The following is a 27,520-nucleotide window of genomic DNA, read 5'->3' on the forward strand; positions in this document are numbered from 1 at the left end:
CAGTGTCTGTGTGGTTGGTAAATGTGATGCTGGAGTCAAAATCTGAAGGTTTAAATAAAAACATAAAAATAGGGTTTCCGAAAGGGGTTGGGATCAGCTGGACCCTGCCTGGGGTTGATAAACACCTGCAGCTTATAGAAATGACCCGAGAGGCTGAAATCTCAAACTCCTGGGAGTCTGTACGAGGCTTCCATAGGAACCAGGATTTGCTCAAAAGTTTTTTATCTCCCCAAAATAAGCAGGATTTTGCTCCTCTGGGGGAGTTCCTGGCACAAGCCCCCTTGGAGCAGCATGGTGCCATGTGCCCGCTGACGTGCTACAGTATTTGCGGAGCATCAGCTTCTGCGAGGGGAAGAAGAATCCTAAAATTATCTTTACTTACTTAGAATATAAATAGAAGACAAATTGCTTATCAGCTGTTTCGTTGGAAAGATATTTAAAAATACTTGGGAGAGGAAACGTGCACTCTGCTGGAGATCTGGAGCTGCACTGTATCCAAAGGGTCTCGGCACCTTGTGGACAGAACTGCTGGCTGTCAGCAGGGATCATTCCTGGGAGGCAAAAGTTCAGTACATGGAGAGTTTATCAGGGAGACGAGTTATCCAAGTCACACCAAAAACACACATAAAAGACACTTCAGGCAGATCCCTGAGAATGAGAAAATCTTCCGTTCCTGTCTGGGAGGGTTGAGCCCACATTGGAGTGTGGCTGCAGTGGAACAAGAGCTGCTAAACCTGCCTTTGCTTGGGCACGGGGCAGGCACAGAACAAGCCAGGAGGAGCAGGTGCTTCCAAATCGATCCATGTCTGGTGGGGAGGAGGGAATGTAATGGCTTTTGCTGGAGGGAGTAGAGCTGGCAGCGCGTGTCCAGTGTCGGGTGACCTGGAGGATGCGCTGGGATGCTCCATGAGCTGTACCGGTGCCATTCATTAATGGATCTATTAAACATGAAAGTGCTGAGGCCCTTTTAGTGTCCAGAGCACTCAAGGGGTGACAAAAATAGCCCATCCAGCAGGGGTTGGCTCGGAGTGAGACGGGAGCCAGACGCATCCTTACTGTAAACCTGGGCGCTTCCAAGAACTCGAGCCATGGATGAGTTGGACTCTGCTCTGGTTCATTACAGGAACGAGTTGTGCTCTGCACAGATGTAACTTCCAGCATCCCCTCACAAAATGCTGGATCCCCATCTTGCCAACTGGGATTTGTGCTCACTCCCAGCCTTCTCAGAATAGGAAGAGGCTCCACCCTGACATTGCTGCTTTGGACTTCTCCTCCCACCATGCCCAGCTCTGCAGGCTCTGATCCCTGCTGGGCCAAGGGGCTGGTTCCTACAGGAGGAGTATGTTGCTTGGCCAAGATCCCACACTCTGAGGGGTCCCCAGCATGGCTCTGTCCCCAGTGTGAGCCTGGAAACACATCCCCCAGAGCAGAGGGTCAGAGAACACCAACAACTGCAGGCTGGGCTGATGGAGAAAGTTTCCACTGGGAACTTGTGCTTGTTGGGTGGGAGAAGATGGGCCTGGATGGTAAAGGACTGGGGGATCCCAATGATGGGAAGCAGCCTGGCTGGATTTCCTTGGAGCATGTTAATATCAACAAGGAGAAATACCAACCTCTGCCCCATCCCTGGGAGTGTCCAAGGCCAGGTTGGACTGGGCTTGGAGCACCTTGGGATAGTGGAATGTGTCTCTGCCCATGGCAGGGGATGGGACTGGATAGGCTTTAAGGTCCTTTCCAAACCAAACCATTCCAGGATTCTAAGATGCTGAGATTAAAATTAATGAAGTTATTGTGTGGCCTGAAAAAAACCCCAGAAATTATTTAGTCCTAGTTCAGCGTATAAAGCCAAGAACTTCCCTAATAAACAGGAGGAACTGGAATTGCTCTCTGATGAGCATAAACTTGACCTGCTTGGTTTCATTAAGGAATCTGGGGCGGGGGGAAGTCACCTGACTGGACTGGAAAAATTGATGTGGTATCATATTTAAGAAGTGTGTGGCAGAAGAGGAGGGGAAGCAGCCTGACAAATCCACTGCAAATGGTCTTGAGCACTTCACCAGAGGGAACACGGAGGATGCTCAAGAATGCTTGGGATGCTCCAGGCTGCGAGGGAATGCTCAGAGGATGCTTGAGGCCATGGGGACGATGCTGAAGGCTTCAAGGAGGATGCCCACGGACGGTCGGGTTGCTCTGTGTTTCGGGGGATGCTCAAGGATGCTCAGAGGATGCCTGGGGCCATGGGGAGGATGCTAAAGGCAACAAGGGGGATGCTCACGGATGCGCGGGATGCCGCGGGTTGCAGGGAAAAGCTCAGAGATGCTCAGAGGATGGTGGGGGCCATGGGGAGGATGCCGGCATCCCAGGGGGGGGCTGCCGGGGGAGGGCGGCCGGGGGCTGCAGGGCGGAGCCGCGGGGCCCCTCCCGACGGCGCTATAAACCGGCGGGGCGCGGGCTCGGGGCAGCCGTCACTGGGGCGCCCGGGGCCGGGCACATCCCTGCCCGCACCCTGCCCTGCGCCATGGCGAGGGGACAGCTGTCGGGGGGCGCCTGGGGGGCCCTGGTGCTGCTGGGGCTGATGCTGCCGGCCGCTCCGGCGGGCGCCTGGTACAAGCACGTCGCCAGCCCCCGGTACCACACGGTGGGACGCGCCTCGGGGCTGCTGATGGGGGTCCGCCGCTCCCCCTACCTCTGGCGGCGGGAGCTGCCGGCCGAGCCCCCCCGGCACTCCGGGACCCCCGCCGGGGACAGCCCTCCGCCCCCGGGCCGCCCCGCCGGGGAGAGCCCCCCAGCCGCCGGCCCGGCCCCGCCGCCGCCCGGCCCCGGCCGCCTCCTGCAGCGCCTGCTCCGGCGGCGCTGGGGCTGGGGCGGCCCCCGCCCGGCCCCCGCCCGGCCCCCGCCCGGCCCCCGCCAGCCTCAGGTAACGCGCGGCCCGACGGGACGGGAGCGGGAGCGGGGGCCCGGGGGGATCCGGGGGGCACGGTCGGTCCGCCGATGCTCCGGGATGCTCGAGGGGTGCGATCCATGCACGGGATGTGGAGTCCTGAGGTCACTCTACGGCGCCCGGGGTGCTGGGGGGTCACCAGGTCATGGGGAATGTGGAGCCTTGCAGGGGTTTCATCAGGAAATTGGGGTGCACGGAACCTTGGAGGGGCATCACCAGGTAAGTGCGTGTTTGGAGGGGCTGCATTTTGCCTTTAGGGCAGAAAAAGATCTGGATGAAGTGTCCAAGGTCAGGTTGGACGGGGCTTGGAGCAACCTGGTGTAGTGGAAGTTGTCCCTGCTCATGGCAGGGGGTGGAACTGGAGGGTCTTTAAGGTCTCTTCCAACCCAAACCATTCCAGGATTGTAGGATTTCTGTGTCCCCCGTTTGGTGCATCACAAACCTGCACCCTGTGGGACCAAGCTCCCCGTGCCAGAGTGGTGTCCATGGGGTATCCATGGGGCTGGCAGCCCAGTGATGCTGGGATGCTCCCAGCATGGCCCCCCCTCAGGACCCTTCTCCTGCCCCTCGGTGCTCAGCCAGGCTGTGTAGGACTGGCTCCAGGCTTTACATTTCTTTCCTCTTATGTAAAGCTGGAGCCAACATCCAGCTGAAATCCACTGAGGCTTTTAGCTGTTGGATCAGCCCCTGAAACATGCAGTTATATTCCTCCCCCACTTCATTTTTTTGGAGGAAATCTGGGATTAGAATCATTTTGGGAAAGCCCAGACAGGTCAGCCCAGCCCTGGATACGTCTGTGCTATCCCGGGTACCGCAGGCTCTGACCTAGGTACACTCATGCATCCCCCTGGTGTCCCAGCCAAATTCCCACTGGGAGCCTTGTGGGCACAGCTCCAAACATGGTATTTGGGTCTGTGTGGGGTTTATCTGCGTGCACGGTGCCAGGAAGGGAATCTGCAGGTCAGATCTGAGCCTGTGGAGGAGAAGATTTAATGAAAATTGTGAATGGAGCCGTGGTTTAAACACTGCACTGAGGTGAAATGAGGTCCTACGTGGGGAGGGAGGTGGTGCTGGAGCTGGATGCTCCAAAATAATCCATCCCCGCTTCTCTTCCAGCTCTTCCCGCTTGAAGACCTGGCTCTGACCCGCTGACGGACGTGGTGGAGATGCTTCCTGTGCCAGAAGAGCACTGACTGCCCTGGGTGGGAACTGCTCACCTGGCTGGCAGGGAAGGGTCTCCTCGGCAGATCTCCGGGTACTCTGACCTCTCTGAAACCACACAGACAATGGCATCCCAAAAAACCTGATTTCTCGTGGCCGCTGCCCAGCCGCAGTGGTAAATTCATCTTGTTTCCAGGTCAGCCTTGCGCTATGAACTCGGGGAGAAAGAAACAGGGGAGATATTTATTTTTGTTTATTTTTTTTACATTTCTGTACTGGCTTGTTTGCAATCTGATCTAAACATGTACTGTTCGCTTCCTCGGAACCTGCCCTCATTAAAATGAGATGTGATCAAAGGAAACTTTGGCTTCCTGGTGCTGTTGTGGGGTCTTGGTGGGTTTTTTTTAAGAGCAAAACCTGGTCTGGCTCTGTACAGGGCAGACATGTCAGCAGTTGGGTCACTCCCAGATTTTTCTGACATGATTTAACTCTTTGACACAATTTTTTTCTGCAGTTTCACAGTAAATCTTTTTTACTGCCTGTTGGGGAGTAACTGCCAGGCCAAGTGCCAATTCAGATGACAAAATTTCAGGATATTTCCTCAACTGGGCTGTACAAAAGCTTGGTGAGCCCTCACAGCTCTTCTTGTGTTTTTCCTGCTCGGGGTTTAATTTCTATATATTCCCACTGATGGAAATAAATGTCAATCCCCATTAAACAGGGAGAAGCCTCAGGGCTGGGCAGGAGCACATGGGAAAGGGGTGTTGGAGCGGGTGGGGTCTGGGATTTAGAGAAAACTGAGATTTGGGGGGCTGAGTCTGGCACTGCTGAGCTTTAACCTGCCAGCGGATTTTGCAGGAAATCTGACAGAAAGGTTTCCACCCCTTTTAGATGAACCCCCTGCTTCTGCCAAGGTTTGTGCTGCCTCTGGCTGGGATCTAGAAGGAAAAACCCCTCATGGGGCTTGTCAGGCGAGCAGGGCCAGGCTGAGCCCTTCCTGCCACACTCTCCTCTCCCCGGGGGCTGCTGTCACCCCTCACTGGCTCTCAGGGAGGATTTCAGGGGCTGTAACACATGAAGGATCATTCTCTCTCAGTTGTTTCCCTACCAGTTTCTCCTCCATGTCCCCTCTCCTTCCCCCCTCCCACAATTTTCCAATTCCTGCCCTTCGATGGCGTGGTGCTTAGATGGGCCTGATGAGACACAATTGCTGCACTTGAATCCATCCCTGTCAGGAGCCATCAGTCCCTGGAGTGGCCATGAGGCCAATTGCCCTTCTCCAGGAAAAAAAGGGATAAAATGAGGTAGAACATGTAAAGCTCAGCTTTGAGCAGGAGGGTGCCCGGGGGGATGAAGGATGATGGGATAAGTGACCCTTGTCTCTCTGGAGCGAACACTTGAACGTGGCGGTTGCTGGAGTGAACCCAGCGAGACACTCAGTGAACCACAAACCCTTCACTCCTCACCTTGGAAAATCATCTTTCCTGTAGAGCAGGAGCTGATTCCCCACTGGGGCTGTAAAATGATTTCCTCTGTGCTCCTGTTTCTCTGGAGACATCTGGGCCTTCCCTGGGGGTCAATGAGCCCAATAAATGGAAGGAAGCTTAAAAAGGCATTTAGTTACCCTCCCACCTCAGGGCAGGACCCAGTCATCCCTAATGGATGTTAATCTGATCCCTTCTGAAGGCTGATCCTGAGGGAGATGCCACATTCCCCATGGTCTTCCCCATCACATCCCCTCACTCTGAGGGGCTGGCATGCCTGGACCGTGGGGATCACACGACTTGGGCCACAGGGACTCCCTGTCCAGGCCCCCATGGAAGTTCCAAAATGAAATGCAGCCACAAGGATGCTCAGGGGGAATGCCAGCATCTGGGATTTGCAGCTGGGAGCAAAGTGGGCTGACAAAAGCATTAGAAAGGAGCATGGACAGGCCCAGGAGCTGCAGCAGCACACTGGCTCCTGGCTCCATTCAGGGTCCCGGTGCTTCCTGATCCCCCGGAGCAGCTTTGCAGGGAAAAATGCAGCCAGGTACCTCTTTGAGATAAGTGGGGGGCTCAGAAACTCAGACAGTGGGACAAATCATCGCTTCCATCCTACCGTGTCCCGGAGGCTGTGGCGGGGTGGACACGGGGTGCCAGCAGTGCAGTGGCAGCCGGGTGGCTTTCCCATGCCCTCTTGTGGTGACACCGATCGCCACGGAGGTGGGGATGAGCCCTGCCACCATGTCCCATCCCGGCGCTCTTGCAGGGCGGGGAATTGCCCCCGTGGGTGCCTCGCTGCCTGCGTGGCCCCAGCCAAGGCCACAGGTCCTGGAAGGGATGGAAGCTCCGGCTCTCTCCTATCCCACTGCTCCGTGTATGGATTTGGGCAGCCCAGGGATGAGGCTGCTGGGGGTGCCCATGCAGCACATCTGGGATCTGGACCTGGATGTGGCCCAGGCCCATCCCCAAGGTGCTGCCTTGGCATCCTGCAGTTCCAGAAGGGGCTGGCCATGCCGCGAGGTTTCCCGGCCGGTGCCGCCGTCGCCCAGCCCGCGGTGCCAGCGGATGCGTTTTGTTCCAGGCCAAGAGGCCGGTGAATCCCAGGGACCGTGGCAGGCAGGAAGACGTCCCACCCCAACCCGGGGCAGCTCCCTTTCCTTCCCGGTTCCCTGGCCTCTCCCAGGGGAGCAGCAGCAGCCGGTGGGGGCTTTGGGAAGGGCAGAGGCAGGGACAGGAACCGGCCGGCCCGGGGGAGCTGCTGTGAGCTCACACCGGGCTGGCCCGGGCACACACAATGGCCCCTGCGGGTACCAGGAGGAAGAAAACTCCCCAAGGAATTTCCTCCATCGTCGGCTCTGCTCAGAAGCTGTTCCTCAGGGATGCAGGCCAGGACTGAGCACATCTCTGGCTGTGGATGGAAATCCCTTGCACAGAGCTGGCTATCCTGAAAGGTCCCTGTAATGGCCCCAAATGTCCCTGTGGGGAGCCCTGGGCTGCAGGACCTGGTGCTGAGCTGGGCTCTGCCAGAGACCCCATCCCTCCCATCCCCTCCTGTCCACACCTTCCCACTGACACCAGCTAGAGAACTGATGGAGACTGGAGATAAAAGGTGTAGGAGCTGCAGGGATCAGGAGGTGATGGAACCTCTGTTTCCAAGGTGTCCAGAGCACTGACAAAGTGACTGTGGCTTTGAGGCCCTGACATAGATGTCCCCAGCCAAGCTTCAGCAGTCCAGGGCTGCTCCTGGGCAGCCCAAGGGGAAATGCTGGATCAGGACCCTCCTGCAGGCCCCTCAGGTATCCCCAGGCCCTGCCAGCCCAGAGGTGCCACTCCACGTTGACTGTACACAGGGCTGTATTTGGGGAGCACCCGCTTTCCTTTGGGGCAGCTCAGTTGCCACGGGCACGTGCCACCAGGAACAGAAGTGACCTGTGCCACCACGAATGGAGGTGACCTGTGCCACCAGGAGCACATGGTACTTGTGGGGATGGATGCTTCCAGGACCGGTTGCCCCCGGAGATGGACGCTGCCGAGGATGAGTGCTTGCAGGGACAGAGGGCCCCAGGGCCAGTGCTGCTCTTACATCCATGTCCTTGCTGTGGAAGACACAGTGTGCCAGTGTGGCACCATCAGCAGCACCAGCTCAGGGAATGAGCTGTGCCAGCACCAGCCTCCTCAGGATCCAGTCCCTCTGGAGATGCATTATCCATGGGGTTTACCTCTAGACACCAGACACATCCCAGCTCTTCCAGGGAAAGGTGTTGTTCTGCCTGGCAGAGGCAGTGGGTGTCTGTCCCACAGCGACACTGTGGGTGCAGAGCAGGGTGGCTTGTGCTGGGGTGTGGGAGTAGCATCTCTGGAATTCCCACGTGGAATGCTCAGGTGTGGCCAGCCTGGCTGGGAGCGTGGCCAGCTCCACGCCTGCGCAGCACCCGGCACCACCGGCCCCTCCGGCTCAGCTCCCACAGCTCTGCCACCTCCTGCAGACAATAAAGGATCTGCCAGGTTGTGCAAGACAGATCTCTCGGCTCTCAGCAGTGTAGCTGAACTTTCTGGACTTTCACAACCCACAAAACCTGTAATTAATCCTCCTAATGATCAGTTCTCCTTCTATCCCCATCAATCTAACCTGGGAAATGTTTACAGCTCAAGAGTGCCACACACAGAGGCCCAGGGAAAATGAGATGGTGTTTTTTATGAGCTCTCGTCTCATTCCTGGTTCCTCCAGCAGCACAAATAAATCATCCCCTTTGAAATCATCCCCTGGGAGCAGCCAGGCCCAGCAGCCCCACACTGAGTGATGGTGAAACAAGGGAGGAATGAGCAAGGAGCATGCGAGCCAGTGGGAAATCCCAATACTTCATTAATTCCCATTTAGAGCTAATCACTGCAGTGGCAACGGCTCTGCAGCTCCCAGCAGGGATCATCCAACATGAGGAGCATCCCTGAGCTCGGGCAGAGCTCCCTCCACACTCACCAGAAGGTGCTGGGGGTGGCCAGACTCCCCTGGGAAGTGGAGTCTGGTGAGCTCCAGCTCCAGGGTGGAAAGCTGGGTGTGGAGTGGGATGTGGATAAACACCAGCACTGACGGGGAGGAGGAGGCTGAGTGGGAGGAAGAGCAGCTCCCTGCCAGCTGCTCCCACAGCTGGGAAGGAACTGAGGTCTCAGGAAAACTGGGAGCGGTGCCTGGCAGTGCCCGGCCCATTCCTCACCCAGAAAAGCTCCCAGCCCCCAGCTTAAGGGAGCAACCCACATCCTGGGAGAGGGATGGGCTGAGGGGGGACACAGAGAAGCCACCAGATCTGCCCAAAGCCACTCACGGAGCCATGAGTGAGGCACAGGGCTCTTGGCATCTTAGCAATGTGTGTGCTCTGGCAGAAGAGACACAAAGGCATGTGGAAAACCTCCCATCCCTCTGGAAGCTCTGGCACGGCCCAGTGACTCCATCATCAACCATCTTCCTCCTCAAAGAGCTCCTCACCCTTCCACTGCCTCAGGAACAAGCCAGACTGAGCAGACTCAGGGAATCAGCTGAGGATTTCACAATTTCTGAATGAAAATGGATTATTTGTGGGGTCCCAAAATCCCCACTTGGACCTGCCAGGGAGCCTGAAGCGTGACTCTAATTTCCATAACTGGGAAAGTCTTCCCAGCACCTGCATTTTGGATTAGTGTTGCAACAGGACCAGGCCTAAAGCAAACAGGGCAGGACACAGGTGGAATTCTCTGTCGCTGCTCAACCAAGTGCAAGGAGGGAACTGGAAGCAGATGTTGACCAAAAAGAGCTCAATCCCTTCCAAGTCAGTGAGCTCCCAGGTCCCTGGACTGCCTCTGCTTCCAGTCTGGACTTAAATATCTGCCCAAATCAAAATGCACCGAAATTTAAATGGAAAAATCCTGCCTGAGCAGGATCTGCAGGATTTACCCAAGGCTCTGTCATTCCAGGGTGCAGGAACCTCTCTGTGCACTCTCTTTTTTTTTTCAATGAGACTTGGGAGGATGGGAAAAGGCAGAATGGGAAGAACCAAAGGAATTTTTGTACCTTGTGAGGATGCACCTTTGCACAATGTATTTTGATGCTCCTTCCAGCTCCTTCTCCATCAGCTGCAGTGAAAAAATGCAGCATTTCCCTGTGATCCACGGCCATGCCAAAGGATGCACCAAGCTGTGTGTCCCAGGACAGGCAGGACAGCCTGGAACTTTGTGCCAGAGGCACAACCACAGCCCCTAAAGTAGAAGGATCACAAAATAAATGTTCCATTTTAGGCTCACAAGGTGCTTAGGCAAGCACTCCAGTGCTGAGTCAGGGCTCTACCAAGTCCCCTATGTTCTCTACAATAAATAGATAGGGTTTTGGGGGAAAAAATGCCTTTTGGAGACACTGAGGTCGAAAAAATCAGTAAATCCAGGGCACACTTGAGAAAATGCTTGTGCTTAAAAGAGAGCATTTAAAAAAAAAATTCAAACAAGTGTTTCCCTCCTTTTTGAAATATTTTCTTTCCTTTTTTTTTTTTTTTAATTTGCCTGCTCCCAATGCTTTTAAAAAAGCATTCAAAAGGGTTAAAATATTCACTCTGACCACCCGAAAGATTTGCTCCCTCTGTGTTTTTATTGCGCTGAATCAAAAGAAAAACTTTTTGGTTCAAATAAACTTGAAACAATTCCTTCTCCTCCCCCCTTCCCTTCAGTTTTTTGGTTTAGCCAGTGAGTGGAAAAATCAATTATTCGCACTCCTCTAGCCCGATAAAAAGCTTCAGGACTCCACAAAGAGGCTCAAGGGAGCACTTGTGTTGTACAGCAAATAAAACGGCCTCCGAGTTTCTCAGCTCTCCTCTTGTGTCACCCAGGATTTTGTGCTGAGGTTGGCGCTGCTAGAGTGACACAGGGAGTGGAGGAGCCTTGGTGGGACCAAAGCATCGTCACTGGAGGAACTAAAACATCCTCCCTTGGTGGGACATCACATCCTCCTGGTGGGGCATCACATCCTCCCGGTGGGACCAAAGCATCCTCCTTTGGTGGGACATCACATCCTCCCTGGTGGGACCTCATGGCTGCCAAGTGTGTCTGGAGCCAGGGGCTGAGCCCGTTCCCATCCCACGGTGACAAACACCCCAAGGGACAGCACCCAGTGCTCCCCACCCAGCCCCTTGTCTGCAGCTCCCAAAGAACATTCCACTGCCTGCAGGGAATGAGGTGGGAAGAACTGACAGAGATAAAAAATGCCGTGATTTTTCAGGATACGATCTTCAAGCATCTTTTTGGTTCAAGGGTTTTTAAGGGTGACTTTATGTATAAATGCAGTGGAAATAGGTTTTTTAAAACAAACTACACATTAAAAGTAAATCAATATTAAATTCTGGAGCCTTTTATTTCCAGCCTCCAGCTGGCTGCTGTGTTTGCTTCAGCACTGTAAAATCTGGTAGGAAGGCTGTTGAGGAAGGAGAAACTGCAGAGAAAGGCCTGAGAACCTGTGTCAAAGGAATGTGATACTCAGTGCCATCACTGTGACAGCTGGTCTGGGTCACACCCACCTTATAAAAGATTTCAAGGAAATGAAGATGAGGAATGCAAAAGGGTGAAGACGGGGATCTCTGTGTTTCATTAAACAAACTCAGTCCAGGTGAAACCTGGATGGCCTCTCCAAAGGTCAGCTGGGATGGAGCCTTTCCCCACCAGGATTCATCGAATCCTCAAATGGTTTGGGTTAGAAAGACCTTAAAGTCCATCCAGTCCCACCCCCTGCCATGGGCAGGAACACCTTCCACTATCCCAGGCTGCTTCAAGCCCTGTCCAACCTGGCCTTGGACACTCCCAGGGATCCAGGGGCAGCCACAGCTTCTCCGGGCACCCTGCGCCACAGGGTTCCAACCAGATGGCTGCTGCTGGGAGGGTTTTGGCCCCGAGGCTCCACCGGCTGCTGCTGCCGGTGCCGGTCCCGGTTCCGATGCCGGTCTCGCCCCGCCCGCCCCGTCCCTCGCTGCGGCTCCGCCCCGTCCCCTCCCGTCCCGCCGCCGTCCCCGCCCGCCGCGCTCCCGGTGCCGCCGCAGCATGGCCGAGCTGCGCATCGCCCCGGCCCCTCGCCCTGCTCCTGCCCCGCTCCCACCGCCGGCCGCAGCCCCAGCCCCAGCCCCAGCCCCAGCCCCGGCCCCGGCCTCGGCGCCGGCCCCGGTCCCGACCCGCCCCTCGGCGCCCGCCCCGGGCCGCCCATAAAAGCGGCCCCGCGCCCGCCCAGCCTCCGCCGCCGCTGCCGCTCCGCCGCCGGCCATGGCCAAGGACCAGCTGAAGCCGCGGCTGTGCCGAATGCTCAAGGGGGAGAGCGGCTACGGCTTCCACCTGCACGGCGAGAAGGGCAAGAGCGGCCAGTTCATCCGCAAAGTGGAGCCCGGCTCGCCCGCCGAGGCGGCGGGGCTGCGCGCCGGGGACCGCGTCGTGGAGGTGAACGGGCTCAACGTGGAGCAGGAGACGCATCACCAGGTGCGGGCACGGACCGGGGGATAGCGGGGACGGGCACCGCGGCACCCCGGGCTGGGAGCCCCGGCGGCGGGGCTGTGCCCGGCTCCAGCTCCCTGCGGCGGGCGAAAGGGGGGGGGGGGTCACCCAAAATATCTTTGCTAGAGCATCCCCGGCCTGGGCAGTGCTGGTGCGTGCAGCGGGGGGGTGGATGCCCCCCCCCCCCCCCCCCCAGATGCCAGGCTGGGGCTGCAGGGGGGCTTTGCGTGCCCGGGACCCGCAGCTGTGTGCGGGCGGGTGCGGGGTCGCGCTGCTGGGCACAGGATGTTGTAATCGTGTCAAGGTGGGAAAGCCGAAGGTGTGTGGGGTTGGGCAGGGCTCTGCCGCGTTATGTAATCTGTGGTGGAAAGGAATGGGGAGACCCGGGCTTTATTTCCGGCTCTGCTGTGGGTTTTCTTGGCTGCTTTGGGCGAGCTGCGCCTGCTTGTGCAGCCCAGAGTGTAGGAAGATGCCTTAAAATCTCCAGATAAAGCTGTGCAGATGTTCAGCAGTTGGGCTGGCCAGAGAGCGATAGGAGGGGAGTCGTGGCTCTTCCTGACCACGCGGTGACCGGGGAGGTCCAAGGGAGCTGTTTCTCAGCTCTCCGACAGAAGCTGTTTCAGGCTGTGGCATTTTCTGCTTGTAAAACTGGAACCTGCATTTGTCAAACAATTTAGTCTAAAAAAACCAAGAAATGCAGAAAAAAACAAGCAATGAGAAAAAAAAGAAGCGGTGAGGTTCAAGCTGCTCCAGTCCTGCCGGACACTTGGAGCCTGGCAGGGGCACAATTTGCCTCGTGGCTCGTGGGGCTCTGCAGGATTTAGTGTTTTAGTAACTTAAAACATCTGGTCAGCCCTACTGCCAGCTCTGCATGGGGGCAGAGCTGGGATGTGCCTCAACCCCGCAGAGTTTTGGGGGGGCTGTGGGTTCCCAGACCTCACCCCCAGGTGTGGATGTTGTTGTGCTGAAGGTGAGGCTGAGCTGTCCAGGTGGCTCCAATAAAGCCCCGTGAACTCCTCTCCATGAGCCTGGTGGGGTTTCGTGGGTAATCGAGCTTGTTTTGATGATCTGAGCCAGCTGTGTGAAAGTTGATGTTTGTCCTGAATGTGATTTCAAACCCCTTGAAGGAGGATCCCCATCTTTGATCTGGCTGGGCAGGAAGGAGAGCTGTGTTCCTGTGGTGCCTTGGAAGCCACCAGAGCTCCCTGCTGGTGCTGGGCTGCTGGGGACGGGCGATAGCGGAGCCAGCTGTGTCTTTGAAACGTGCTGGGGCGTCCCAGTAGGTCAAGTGAAATGGGAGGGGGAGATTTCTCTTTTTTCCATTTTTTTGCTGCTGGTGGCAGGATGGAGCCCTGGCACTCACTCCCTGCTGCAGAGCAGTGATTGGAACAGGGTGTCCCATCCAGGGTGTCAAGGCACTCAGTGCCTTGCTGCAGCTGCCATGGCACTGGGATCTACAAGTGTGCAAGTGGTGGGAGCAGGAGCAGCCCTGCTGCTCTGGGATCACCCTTTTTCCTGCCTCGATACCACAAGAACCTCTTCATTCCCCCAAAAACTACCCGGCACTGATGGGCCGTGGCAAGGGCAATGCCCTGGCAGGTCACACGGTGGCTTTGAGCAGCCACCTCACCGTGGTCCTTCCTCGTGCTGCTCCTTCCCTAACCTTGACTAAGTAGCACTTCTCCATGTGCATAGGGCTGGAGCCCGCAGGACACAAGGCCTTGCTGTTTGGGTGTAACTGTGTTTCCAGCTGAAGCTGGCAGCATTTTTGTCTTTGTTCTCTGTTTTTTTCCTGGCCTTGCCCAAGGAGTGAAGGCAGAACATGTTCTCCGGTCGTTTCATGTCTCGGATGCAAAGTTGTATCCTGGCTCCTGGGTTCCTCCGAACGGGGCAGAGCCACAGCTCCTGCCCTCCTGCTGTGCCCAGAGCAGGGAAAGCCTCCTGGTCCCTGCAGAGCCTGGCAGCATGGAGCAGGGCATGGGCACCTCTGCAGGAGCTGCTCCTGGTAGCACCGTGAGTCCCTTGCTGGGTGGCTGTTGTTTGGCAAGGGTGGAAGGGCCCCGGCCGGCTCTGCCGGGCTGGCGCTGCTGTCGCCAGGGGTGAAAGTCTGCTTGGGTGGAGCTGCGGAAATCATGGGGCTGGGTCGGGTGCTGAGAAGATCCCAGATGTGCTGGGGAGGCTTCATTGTCTCCAGAAGCCAGAAGGACTCAAGGCTGGGAGCATGGCTCGGAAGCGGGTACGGTGCTGGGCAGGACCTTGCCGGGGGCTGCTGCTTTGCCTCCCATCTCTCTGCTCTGTCCCCAGCGAGACCTGCTGCCTTGGGGGGCTCCTCACATCCCCTTCTGCTCATCCCCCTCGTGGGGAGGGGGTAGGGGGCTGCTCTGTGCTGCTCTCCATCTCTGCTGGCTCAGCCCCTGGCGCTTGTGGGCCCTTTGCTCCATCGCTGCTCTCGCTGTGGCTGTTGAGGGGTTTGTCAATGGGGTGAGCCCAGCACTGCTCCACACCAGGTTCAGACCCTTCTGTGGACCCTCTGAGTTTCTCTGCAGTCTGTGGGACCCTTGTGATTCCCTGTGCTGCCTGGAGCACCCAAGCTGTGGGGTCTGGGGGATGTCACTGCAGGGCCAGCACATTCCCCATCTGCATCTTTGTTGCTGCGGGTTGGCTGCTGCTGCCAAGTCCCCTCTGGGAGAAGTGTCCCTGCACAGGCACTGCTGGTGTCAGCAGCACCGTCTGATGCCAGATCTAAATGGATCTGGACGGGAGCAGATGGATTTTCTGGGCCTGACGGGTCAGCACCCTCCAGGCTGGTTATGGGTGGGAGCCCCGGCATCGCCGCCGTGCAGGCGGAGGCTGCAGTGGATGAGTTAGTTCAGGACGAGCAGCCTTGTCTGCAGCCTGTAAATTTCTTGCGGGCTGGTTTTTTTTCTTGTTTGCAGATACCGGCTCTGTTGACCTTGAGTGGAGCTTGCAGGGAGTAAATAAACGCTGGTTAATTGCGCATTAGGCTCGTTTGTCGCTCTAACCTTGGCGTGTCTGGTCACTGTGACCTAGATCAGAGCAGGAGCCCTGCAAGGAGCCCAAGGCTGCTTTTGGGGGGTTCCCAGCATGTCTGGGTTGTTCAGGGCCACCCCATGGCTGGGAATGGCAGCTGAGCAGCACAGCCAGCAATGCCACCCCTCCTCCTCCTTGGGATGAAGGCCTGTGCAGGGAGGAGATGCCCTCCGTGGCTGCTAGCAGTGAGTCTGGAGGTGGTTTCCCTGTGGATGTTTTGGATTTTCCCTGTTTCCATCATAGCCCACCCTGGTGGGATTTACCCCCTGCCTGGCTGTGGGATCAGCTCCTCCTAGCTCTCCCCACTGTGAGTGTCTGTTGGAGCCTCTGCCAGTCACTGATCCCTGTGAAGGAGCTGGGCAGCAGCAGGACAATGTCCCCATTCAGCGCTGCCTGGAGCTGGATCCCGGCAGGGATGGGCTCATCTGCTGCTCCCAGCACTGGCTTCCCTTATCTCTGCTGGTCCCCAGCACGGACTGGGGATGGATGCATGGATTGGGCCATTTCCTTCCTAAATCCACCCAGACTGGGGGTAGCCTGTACATCAGTGTGGCTGGGGACAGTCTAGCCCCCAGCTGCCCACATGGGTGCTTGGAGCCTTCCTGTGCACCCTGGCTGCTGCCCTGGGATGGGAGTAGAAAGACACCCTGGATCAAGGAAATGAGGGTGTTTGCTTGGTGGGGCAGACTGTGCTGTCCCCCCAAGGGACAGTGCCAGGCAGAGGTTTGCTGATGCTTGGGGGGCAGTGACAGCATCTGGAAGCTCCTGACTGAGCAGGAGGTGGTCCCAGGTGGCCTGGGCAGAGCTGCTGTGTGGCTGCAAGGCCTGGGCTGGAAGAGCCAGCACCATCATTGCCAGGGATCTCCCAAAGCTGTGCTCTGTCCTTCTCCCCATCACTGATGGCTGGAAGCCATCACAAACCCTCACCCAGACCGAAGCTGCAGCACTGTGGGGGAGCTAATGGCCCTCGGGTGCAGCTCCTGCCATCCCCGAGTGTCCCCTGGGCTCATGCTGAGCTGTCCCTGTCGTTCCCAGGTCGTGCAGCGCATCAAGGCCGTGGAGACGGAGACGCGCTTGCTGGTGGTGGACAAGGAGACGGACGAGTACCTGTGCAGCCTGCGGCTCACCTGCACTGAGGACATGGTGCACAATGGGATCCTGCTCAGCTCTGCCGTGCCACCTGCCAAGGCCCTGGCCAGCGACAATGGGGAGGTCTGGAAGCCTCAGCTGGATCTCAGCGGGGGCAGCCTCCAGAGGAATTCCCACAGCTTCTCCTCACATGGCAGTAGGAAGGTGAGGGCAGAGCGGGGCTGTGGGGAGTGGGTGTGACCCCCTGGGATCTCCTCCCTCTTTGAGCACGGCTTGTCCCACCAGAGAAAAACCTTCTGTGTGTGACTGCCAGCTTGGGGACCCCATGTGTCCCAAGCTGCCCTTTGGAATCTCTGGCTCCAAGCAGCATTGGCTGTTGGGGGCTGTGCATTCCCTCCCCTCTGGTGCCCCCTGAGGGTCTCCTGAGCTGCTGGAGGGACCTGTGGGGGGTTGTCAGCCCTGCAGACGAGTGACCCTGCAGTGCCTCAGCCGAGGTCAGTGTCCCAGCCTCCCTCAGGACAGGCTGCCCAGAGCAAGGCTGTGGCCAAGCTGGAGCTCATGAATGAGCTTCTCTCCCTCCATTATTTGCAGGAGGGAGGGAACATCTGGGGCAAAATAGGAAGGAAATTGGCTCTTTTTAAGCAGCCTGGGTCTGGCCTGTGATTCGGCACTAAGTGCCTTTTATTAGTAAACTCCTTTCCAAAAGGGAAGGAATTCGGGGTGGAAAACGTCCAGTTTCCATGGCTGCAGGGGCTGGCGGAGACGGCGCAGGCTTGTGCTGGGCTGATAGCGGGGCTGGCTCCCAGGCTGCCCCTGCTCCAGGTGGGAACGTAGCCGGAGCTGTATGGGTGCTGTGTGGCCGAGCTGGACACTCCAGCCCTGCTCCACAGCCATCTGTCCCTTCCCATCCGTGTTCCCTCTCCTGTGCTGCTGGCCACAAGCACTGGTGCTCAACAGCCTCTTCAGCCTGTAGCTGCCGTGGGCATCCCCCTCCTCCTCCTGCCTGGGGGCCCTGCAGGGGCTGCAGTGCCAGGTCGGTGTCTGTCCCCTCGGAGCAGTTGTGGTGGCTGAGTGCTGGCCCAGAAGTGGCTGCTGAGCTGCCAGGAAGACATCCACGGGAAAGTCAGGAAAATGCTGGGTCCTCAGGAACCTCTTGTGGGGAAATCCCCCTGTGCAGATACGGGGTGATGCTGGTATGAGGCAGGAGGAGCCCAGCAGTAGAGGGGGTCTCACCTCAGGTCCTTCCCTCCGGAGCTGTTTGGAATCTTGCAGAGGAGGATCCTCCTTCCCTGGGGCTGCCAGGGGCAGGCTTGGAGGCAGTGTTTTATTTTTCTGTATTTATTGCCTGATTTGAAGCTGCTGGATGGTCTGTGTGAGGATGATGGTGGCTGTGTTTCCCCTGGGGCTTGGAGCCCCCCTGGGATGGGCAGTAGGAGAGGAGCCATTCCCAAGCAGAGGGTGGCTGTGCATGGCTGAGGGTGGCTTTCCAAACAGGGCATTTCCTCTCCTGCTCTGTTCCGTGAGCTGGTCGGGATCCAGCAGCGTGTGCTGACGGGAAGTCAGGCCGGGGGAACAGGACGGTCCTTTCCGGCCTTTGGGTTTTGGCTCCTCCAAGGAGAGGGTGGGACTGGGAGAGCTGAGCAGGGCTGGGGTGGGAGTGGGGAGCAGAGCCCGTGCTCCCCTCAGAGGGGCTTTTCCTGGGCATTCAGTGCTCACCGTGCTGGAGACGGGGCTGGTGTTTGGGCTGGACAAAGGGAACAGACTCCAGGGGTGATTCCCCTGTGTAGGGATGGGGATAGGCTGCTGAGCACGTTGGGCCAGCAGCTGGTCTGCTCCTGCCTTGGCAGCTCTCAGGAGAGCTGGGCACTGCCAGCTGTCCTGGCCAAGGTCACTTCTCGGTGCTGGAGCCATGTGTGACTCTGGGGTGAGGCCAGGGGTGGCTGGAGCAGCAGGACCTGCATCCTGCTCCTGTGCCTTGCACTCCTGCTTGATTCAGGGTGGTAAAACCTGCTCCAGGCTCTTAGGCTGGGTGGTGTGTCCCTCCTGCTGGCTCCCAAAGCAGCTGGAGGCCAGGGTATGGTGGATAAGAGGTGGTGGACCACGATTTCTGCCCTGCTCAGGCCCCCAGTGCTGTGTCCCTCGTATGGGGCAGCTTGAGCCTGACCCTAATTCAGCAGATCACAGGCACTGGAATGTGCATCTCCCGAGTGTGAGGGGTTTTTGGGAGATTTCTGCTGCTGCAGTGGGGCTGTGACAGCTGGGATACACTCAGATTTGTCCCCAGCCAGATTTAGGGTTTTTGTGAGCTTCACTTGCAGCATTCAGTGAAGGAGAAAAGGCAGCTCCCTCCCCCCTGCAGACCTGTGGCCCCAGCCTGCCCCTGTGGAAGCTGGGGCTGATGCTCCGGGCTGCTCCCAGGGAGCTGCATTTTTGTGAGCAGCATTTGTTTATATAAAGGCTGGAGTTTTCCTGGATTTGAGGCCGGGGTTGTTCAGGGCAGCCTCCTTGTTTCAGGAGACAAGCAACTGAAACAAAACGAGGAGGGAAATCTGGTGGTTGTGGTGGGCAGCGGGAGGTGATGGAGCAGGGAGGGTGGGCACAGCCCTGCCACCCCCCAGTGCTGTCCCAGATTTATTTCCCAAGAGGGGTGACCCCCCTGGAGCTGCCATGGGTGGGGAGGTCACCATGCACCCTGGCAGGGACCTGGTGGCCGGGACCTCGTGCTCCAGGAACCTCGGTGATGGCATGAATAATTCAGCACATATTTAAAATCCTGCCTGGGGAGCAGGTCGGCAGGGCTGGCAGTCAGCAGCTGTGGCTGTCACAGCTCTGCTGTCCCCAGCACTGTGGGGATTCATGCCCTGTGTGGCCGTGGTGGCACAGGGACCCAGGGCTGCCTTGTCCTGTCCCACAGAATTGTGCCCATTCCTGTGTCTGCTGGGCTGGGGGATTTGTCCCTTGCTGCCCATCCCACTCTGCCCCCTGGCAGGGTACATGTTCTCCATACCAGGTACTCCCCTGTCCCCAGCTGGCTCTGGTGGTCACCAGGCTGTTTCCTGCATTCCCAGGGCTCTGGCTCTGCCAAGCTCCAGCACCCCTGACAGGTCTGGAGGTGAGGGCTGGGTGGTCCCAGTGTGGCAAGGGCTGCTCTGGGTGCTTGGTGTGAGCTGCGTTAATGGCAAAGGTGTCTTTGGGCCATGGGGTGGCTGGAATTAAATGCCTGGGCTGGTGGTGTGTAGAAGGCAGGTGAGCTGCAGGGCTGCCAGGGCCTCACCTGGATGCTGCTGGTCATTCCAGAGGTGTCCACGGTGGGCAGATGTCCTGGCCCAGGGCTGGCAGCACCTTTGCAGGGGCTGTGGTTCAGCTGTCCCATTCCCGCTGGGCACTGGGAGGGATGTGCTGGCAGTGGGATCCTGTTGTAGCCCCATTAGGCTGTGTGAGCCACATTAGGGCTGTCCTTGGGACTCGCTGTCTTCTCCAGGTGTGTTTGTAGGAGAAATAAGAACAACAGCAAAGCCAGAGAGGTGTTGGGGGTGATGCAATTCCCTTCCTTTGTGCTCTGGTCTGCAGGGAGTGGGTGTGCAAAGGAACCTTTACAACCTCTGCGAAAGATAAACTTCTCCAGAGTTTATCCTTAGGAGAACAAACCCACAGCTTGTAGCTGCTGGATTCAAGCCTGTTGAGTCTGGGAATTTTCATGGGGGGGAATTAGTGGCTGGTTGTTGATTGTCCCCTGCTCGGGGAGGAGCGTGTCGCCTTAGGGTTGCTGCTGGCAGGAACTGGAGACAGCAGGATGGTGTCCCTGAGGTGACACGGGGGTGGTGGCAGCTCCTGAGCCTCCTGTGTGTCTGGGGACAGATGTGCAGCTTTCTGAAGGACGACGGCTGGGCGCCTGTCAGGACCAGGTGTAGGGTCAGTGCTGACCTCGAGGCAGTAAATATTTACCCTTCTCTTTGGGTCAGGAGTAAGAACTTTTCTCTGTTGCAAATAAACCCCTTGTGTTGTGATGTCTTCTGCCACAGAGCTGCAAGGGGAGTAACTCAGGACAGATGTTTTTGGAGCACTTTGCCAACTCAGTTGAGGCCCAAAATTTAGGGCTTGTAGAATAACCACAAAGATGTAATAAAACCAAACATGAGCAGAAATGTCTGCAGCAATTATGCAATTTAAAAAAATAAATAAGTGGATGGTTTGAATTAAAGCACTTCCCTGCAGCATCTTCCATTCCCCGTGGCAGGCTCAGATCTGTGGGAGAGGGTGATGGGAAAGATGGCAAAGCTCAGCCCTGGCACAGCTGGGTGAGGTTCCTGCTGTGCAGACAGAGGTTTGGGGAAACCCTGGGGCACAGAGCCCAAGGAGCTGTGGCTGTGTCCGGTGCCTTCCCTCCGCTTCCCACAGCAGCTATTTTTGGGGATGCTGTGGGTCTGGGAGGGCAGAGCTCGAAGGGAAGCCGTGTTCGTGCCCATGGGGACAGCAGGGATGTGTCACCCTGGGAGCTGTGCCCGTCTGTGCTTGAAGACAAACGGGGGCTGCACGGCTGTTCCTGGCTGAGGACATGGGATGGGGTGGATGAGGAAGGGAAGGTGCCTGTGGGGCTGGAAAGCCTCTGCCAGCCCCCTAAGTCCTTGCCTTGGGCACCCCCGTGGCCATGAGGGCTCCGCATTCTGTGGGAGCTCAGCCAGGAGTGGCACAGGGGTCCCTTGCCTTTGGGATTAGTGCTTCAATCCCGAAGCAGCGGCAGCAGTCGGGCGGAGCTGTGGGGACCCTGGCGCTGACCCCGCTGCATTATTGATGTCGCCGGGCTCTGGCATCGCGTGTCACCGGGCTGGGGGTGGGCTCTGGAGCAGCTCCAGCTCGGCACCTCGGGAATGGAGCCTGGGGCACGTGGAGATGCAAATCCTCGTCCCTGGAAGTGTTCAGGGCCAGGTTGGACGGGGCTTAGAGCAACTCGGGGTAGTGGAAGGTGTCTGAATGAGATGAACTTGAAGGTCCCTTCCAGTCCACACCATTCCAGGATTCCGTGATGATGGTGGGTGCCTGTGCTGCTGCAGAGGCTGGGAGGCTCTGCATCCCAAAGCCCTGCAGATCCAGCCGCATGCCCCACACAGCCCTGTCTGCCCGTCCCTTGTGCATTGACACTGTTCCCTTCTGTTGCTGTTTTGGTGTGAGTTTGGGGCTGGCAGTGGCATTTGTGGCGCTCCAGCTCTGGCTGGGGTGAGCAGCGTGTGCTGGGCATCACCACAGCACTCAGAGGAGGTGCTGGAAAGGTTCTGAGCCAAATCCTGTTGGAAACACTCCCCGTTCTGGACGAGTTTCCCTGGGGGGTTTAAGGTGAAGGAACCCCGTGCGATGCTTGGCAGGGTGAGCCCCGGGGTCCCGCATCCATCCTCCCCGTGCTGCGGGAAGGGGTTTGGATGCAAAGAGCTCCCTTTCGTGTGCACTGGGGCTGTGTCCCAGCCCCAAGGCTCGGGAGCCGTGGGTGGGCTGCGGGACAGGGCAGGGGGCTGAGCAGGCGTCCCCCGGCTCCAGCCTGCCTGGCCTTGCTGGGGCAGTGGAGGAGCGGGGCTGGGGGCTATTTTCGTGCCGGGGCAGCGCAGGAAGCCCCTCCCCGGGAGGAGAGCATCCACCCCGCGGCACAAACTTCCTCCGCCGCGGTATTTTTAGTGAAACACAAAGCGGGTGGGAGGCGAGAGGCAGATTAGCATCGGGAGGAGCCGTGCCCTGCCAAGAGCCTTTGTTCCCGGAGCCGCACGCTCCCGAGGGACGCCCGGTCCTGCGAGCGGGCAGTGGGGTCACCCCGGGACCCCCCCAGCTCCCTGGGAAGGGGCGGGAGGGTGTGGGGGTGCTGCTCCCACCCCAGACCCAGCTGCGGGGCGCTGATGCTGCCGACACCTGGAGATGCTGCGGGTGGTCCAGCCGGTGCTGATCCCTTCTGCATCCTCGAGTAATCAAAAACTTTCCCTCGAAATGATCGGGAAGCTGATATTAAGTGGGAACTGCTGGAAGTGCAGCTCTCCCCAGCCCCCTCGGCTCTCAGGGATGGGCTCCAGCAGCTTTCCTTCAAAACCAGCCCTGCTCACGAGTGGGCTCTGGGCCAGCTGACAATGGTTCTGTTCAATAGCAGAACTATTAAATGGTTTAGAATAAATTAAAAATCTTCTGGCAGCGGTGGGGCCTTCTGCGTGTGCCCTGGCAGCTGTACAGAGCCTCTGCTGTGCCTCTGCTCCATCCCTTGGAGCTCCTCCAGCCTGCTCAGGCTCGTGGGCTTGACATGGCAGAGGAAACCTTAAGAAAATATTGGGTTTGGGTTTGTTTGTTTTTTTGTTTGTTTGTTTTGGGGTTCTCTGTTTAGTCCTGAGACCCAAGTGAGTTGTGGAGAAGGGGATGCGCTGCACATTCCCAGCTGTTTATCCAGGGCTGTCCCAGTGCTGCTGTGCAGCATGGATGGATAAATCATCTCCAGGGGTTGGATCCTGAACCTGCTGGTGCCTCAGGTGGTGCTGTGTTTCTGGGGGAATCCCAGCTCCTTCTGCCCAGCCCCTGGACATGGCGCTGGTCTTACCTGGAGTTGTGGGATTGCTTTTGGGGAATGGGAACACGTGGAGCAAAGGTGCCACGTGCTGCTGACTTCCAGTGTGAATTCCCGGGCTGGAGGGGCCCAAGGCTTCCAGCTGCCAGCCAGGTACACCTGACTTGCAAAAGAGGTTTTAAAGAGCTCCTTTTAACCCATTGAACACCATTCCTTGAGTGCTCAGAGCCCTGACAGTGTGGCATCACTTCTGTGTTGTTCATTCCTGCCCTTCGGTCTGGGGGAGCAAGGCTGTGAGGGGGAATGATACCCAGCACTATAAAAGAGCTTAGTGCTGTAAATGAAGGTCTGTTCTGAGCTGGTTTTGTCTCCCAGTCCTTTATTTTGTCTCTAGATATGGAGATTTTACAGGCACTGGTGGTGGGAGACTCTAGGTTGGGATATGAGAAAGCAAAAATTAAACTTGTAATCAGTAGAGGGTTTCTCCAGATCCACAGGTCTCTGTAAAGAAGGAATTGAACCCCAAGCTGTTGATATAATTCTTTCTGGCAAGGTCCATATTGTAATTTAATTTCACTACATTTTGCCTGGACTCCTGAATGTTTTGGTTCCATTGCTGTGCACATTCAGACCATATCCAGACATGGAGCTGGATTTTGTTGGCTCAGTGTCTCTCTTTTCCCACTAAAGCTTTGTAGGAGTTTGTTTCCAGGTACAATAAGCTGGTGGGGGATGTTTGTTAGTGGTGAGCCTGTGAAAGCTGAATTTCGGTAGTTTTGTGAGTACTGGGGAGAGAAGGAAGACAATTCCCTGCAGGTGTGGTAAAAGTGAGAGACTGCTCAGTGGGCAGACCATTCTGGAATGGTGTGGGTTGGAAGGGACAGGTCAGTTAATCCACCCCCTGCCATGGGCAGGGACACCTTCCACTATCCCAGGCTGCTCCAAGTCCCATCCAACCTGGCCTGGGACACTTCCAGGGGCAGCCACAGCTGCTCTGGGCACCCTGTGCCAGGGCCTCTCTGCCCTCCCAGCCAGGAATTCCTTCCCAATATCCCATCTATCCCTGCTCTCTGGCAGTGGGAAGCCATTCCCTGTGTCCTGTCCCTCCATCCCTTGTCCAAAGTCCCTCTCCTGCTCTCCTGGTGCCCCTTTAGGCCCTGGAAGGGGCTCTGAGGTCTCCTTGGAGCCTTCTCTTTTCCAAGCTGCACAACTTGGACTGCCTGGCCATGGGTCTTTCCCTTGGGAGGGTCTCCAGCCTGGCACTGAGCTGTCCCAGGGATGCTTGAGGAAGGAGTGGGGCCAGGAGCAGCAGTGAGTGGGTGTCCAACTGTATTCCTGGGCCTCTCTGTCACCATCTGCTGGGGGTGGGGTTGCTGCCTCCCCAGCTGGAGCCCCGCTGCTCCCCAGGGTGCTCTGTGATTAAACCCTCTTATGGAATTACAGGGACTAATCCCGTTAAAGACAGGAGCAGCACAAAAGGTGGTGGGAGGGTTAATCCTCTGCTCCAGCCTTGGCAGGCTGAGCTCCCACCCTTGGGAATGTGGCCCTGCCACCTGGCTGGGCTGGCATTCCGTGGGGACTGATGCTGTGCCCCAGGGAAGGTCTCCAGTGGCTCTTCCCCATCCCTGACAGCTCCTGCCTCGCTGTGTCCAGCACTAGGGATGGCTGCTTCCTGCCACACCAGCAGTCCCTCGTGAGCAGCCAGAGGCCATGCCAGGTAAATCAGTTAATTCTTGCCTTGGGGTTGTTCATGGTTAGCAGGATTTAATTAAGACAAGCCCTAATTAGTTCTAAGCGGGTGAGTAGTCAGCTTTGCCTGGAAGAGTTCCCTGCTCTTGTCTGTCAGCTGGGCTCCACTGGCATCGGGGGGCTGAGCAATGGGGATGTGGGAGACCCTGTATCGTGCTGGAATGTGGGGATAAAAATCCCCTTGGAGTCACTGATGGGTTGTGCTGGGCACCCAAAGCCCTCTTTTGGTTTTGTGAGCACCGTTCTGGGGCTGTTCCCTCTTTCCTGAGGCTCTGTGTTACCCTTGCCATAGGCACGGGTGGCAGCATGCCCAGAGCCCCAGGGCTGGCACCGTCACCCCCTTCACCCCAGGTTTATCAGCAGGAGCAGCCGGAGCCGGTGCTGGCTCCGGGGTTATCATGGGAGATCCTCCCCCTGCACTGGGAACACGCCGCGTCCGGCTGCCTGGGGCTCACAGGGCTCCAAGGGCCACCCTAGCCCCCTTATCTGCCCCAGCCCGGTTCAGCCAGAGATAAACTCAGCTCTCTGGCAAGGGGGATCATCTGTGGCCCCCTCATTTTTAAGAAGCTTGGTTTAAAAAATGTCATTTTTGGAGCTCAGCAGAAGGAGCCGTGATGGTCCATGATTGCGTCAGGTCTCGGTTTGATCCTGTGTTTCCCAGCAGTGTCGTGGGATGGAGCTGGTGCCAGTGTTGTGCAATGGGGGCAGTGACAGGAGGGTTGAGTTTTGGAGGGGGAGGTCAAGGGAAACCCCAGCGGAACTGGAGGCTGTGGGTGCTGTGCCCAGGTCAGCAGATTTTGTGCAGAAGCTGTGACTTGGGGGTTTTTGGGAGAAGGGAGTAGTTTACGTGTCATGCTGAGGGGCTGGGACCAAGGCCCCTCACCCTGCTGCTGCTCTTTGGAAAATTGCACCCCTGGATATTTTATTGCAGGATTTCTAAACACAAAAGGCCTCACATTGGGTGACCCCAAGCGTGGGTGCCCCGGCGCTGGCTTTGCTCTCGTTACAAGGAATGCAGAGGATGTTTGGAGCCCTCCCCCTGCCCCATTTCCTCCAGCGAGCTGGGCTGCCCGGCCAAGACAAATATTGGGAGTAAACTATTGAACTTCCCTGGGCCCAGCACTCACAGAGCAGTGCCTGTTCTCCCCCTTCCTGGGCAGGGGCCGGGCTGGGGGGTGCAGTTCTGTCCCCCTGCCCTGTGTCCATTGCACCCCTTGCTCCCAGGGGGGCTTGGTGGCAGAGCAAGAGGAGAAAACAACCCCCAAAGGGACAGCATGATGGCTTGTGCCATCCTTCTTACCCTGCATGTGCTTTATGGGGCTCTGCAAGGCTGAGTGTAGCACCCCCATGACCTCTTCTCCAGGGTGGGGGCTTGTGGAGGGGACCAGGAGCTGTGTCCTTGCTGGCCTGTGGTGCAGAACGGTTTTCCCCATTCTGTGTTAGATGCCTTGACTAACAGCTGGCTTTCTGCAGGGCACTGGGATTGCACCCTATCCCTAAAAAATCAGGCACTCAGGGCAGGTCTTGGTGGGTTTGAGCAGTTGGTGCTGGCCCTGGGGGCTGTGGGGTTTGGTCTGTAGTCCTGTGATGGTGACCCCAGTCCCACAGCCCTGGTATGGGGAAAGCCAGGAGTACAGAGCCCGAGCAGCCTCAGTCCTTGGGAAAATACTTTTCCTTTCCCAAGAACCCTCCCTGTCCTGGGGTGCAGGCTGTTCTCGGGGGTGGGAGGTGCTCTCTGCAGTGCCTGGTGCATCACAGAGCCCCCTCCACCTCGAGGGGTTTTCCTCGGAAGCCGCGGTGCCAGGCGAGTGCCGTGGGAGCACAAAGCTGCAGGACTGGATTCCTGCTGGTGACCCAGGGTCACTGAAGGCAAGGAATGGGGCCAGCACGAACGAATGTTTGGTGATTGCTCAAGGCCTGGCCTCAAAAAGCAGCTGGGGAGGCTGAAGGGCGGCTGGGCAGAGCCTGAGGGTGCCCGGCTCCGGCACAGCCCCGGCTGGAAGCGATGCTGAGCTCGGGTGGGAGCCGTGCCTGGGGCTCTGCCCTGTGCAGGAGGCTTCATTTGGGCTCCATCACCTGTCCATGGAGATGTGCTGTTGGGGGTGGCAGCTCTCTGATTTGGGGTGTCACGGACTGGGATGCGTCTGTGCCCCAGGGGACACAAGCTCTGTGTGGCAGCACAGCCCCCGCGGAGGGAGGGAACACTGTGGGATTGGGGAAGTTTATTCCCAGCATCTCCCTTTGCCTTCCCATTGTCCAGAGCAATCCCTCCTCTCGCCTGGGGGTTCATGCTGAGCGTGGGAAGGACTTTTTCCCCTGTTCCAGCAGCTCAAGCCCTGCACAGTGACCGATGCTCTTTTCCCTCCGACCCTGTGGAAAACTGATCCCTCTGGATCTGCTGAGATCTCTTTCAATCCAGAGTGGAGATTCCATGTTTCTCCTCTCGGACAAATCCCAGACTGCCAGGACTCACATTGCTGCCCCACATTGTCCTGGAGCTGATCCCTCTGGAGCAGAGGAGCTCTCTGGTATCCCGGCTGCTTGTTGCCTTGGCAGATCCTGCTGGAAAAGTTGTCTCTCTCCATGAAAACACGTGCACGTGGCGGTTTCGGTCTCCTCCGTCCTCCCTCCCTCCCTCCCTGGGCTGGGCCAGCTGCTCCCTGCTTCAGCCAAGCCTGTGCTGCTGTTGCTGGCTCCAGCCCTGCCCGGGGGGAGAGCGTGGGTGCCTTTGCTGTCTGAGTCTGCTCAAACGCCAGCAAAGAGGGGAAAAAATGCTGCTTCCCGCAGCTTGTGGCTGAGAAATTCCCCAGCTGTGGGGTTGCCAGGGAATGGCCGGGACAGCTCTGTTTAAGACGTCGCTGCTGGGGGGATCAGCTGGACCCTGTGGGGTGGACAGGGCTGGCGTTCCCACAGCCGGGATGTGCCCATCAGGGACCCTCACCCAGGCTTGCCCCCACTGGGGACACGAGGTCTCAAGCAGGACGTGGTCGGGTGCAGCCCCATCCTGAGAGGCCCCTTTGTGCTCAG

The 27,520-nt window shown here is 57.7% G+C and overlaps 2 protein-coding genes across 3 annotated transcripts in view; both read left to right on the forward strand.

Annotated features, from left to right (window-relative positions):
- Positions 1-2,518: 2,518 nt before the first annotated feature.
- NPW (neuropeptide W) lies at positions 2,519-4,093 on the forward strand (the record flags this gene model as incomplete). The annotated part of the gene is made up of 2 exons (XM_082291965.1): positions 2,519-2,917; positions 4,058-4,093. 2 exons carry the CDS (start codon positions 2,519-2,521, stop codon positions 4,091-4,093), a joined length of 435 nt encoding a protein of 144 aa, XP_082148091.1.
- A 7,516-nt stretch (positions 4,094-11,609) lies between these two features.
- Positions 11,610-27,520, forward strand: part of NHERF2 (NHERF family PDZ scaffold protein 2) — a 33,979-nt gene continuing 18,068 nt past the window's right edge. The window contains exons 1-2 of one of the 2 annotated variants that reach the window (XM_082292039.1): positions 11,610-12,060; positions 16,162-16,419. In XM_082292039.1, coding sequence (XP_082148165.1) covers positions 11,851-12,060; positions 16,162-16,419 — 468 coding nt within the window. In that variant the 5' untranslated portion in view covers positions 11,610-11,850. Of the gene's footprint in view, positions 12,061-14,273; positions 14,312-16,161; positions 16,420-27,520 lie in introns of those variants that run through there. The other variant, XM_082292040.1, reaches the window with a different exon arrangement.

This window comes from Coloeus monedula (genome assembly GCF_965178545.1).
Source record: "Coloeus monedula genome assembly, chromosome: 16".
Classification (NCBI taxonomy): domain Eukaryota; kingdom Metazoa; phylum Chordata; class Aves; order Passeriformes; family Corvidae; genus Coloeus; species Coloeus monedula.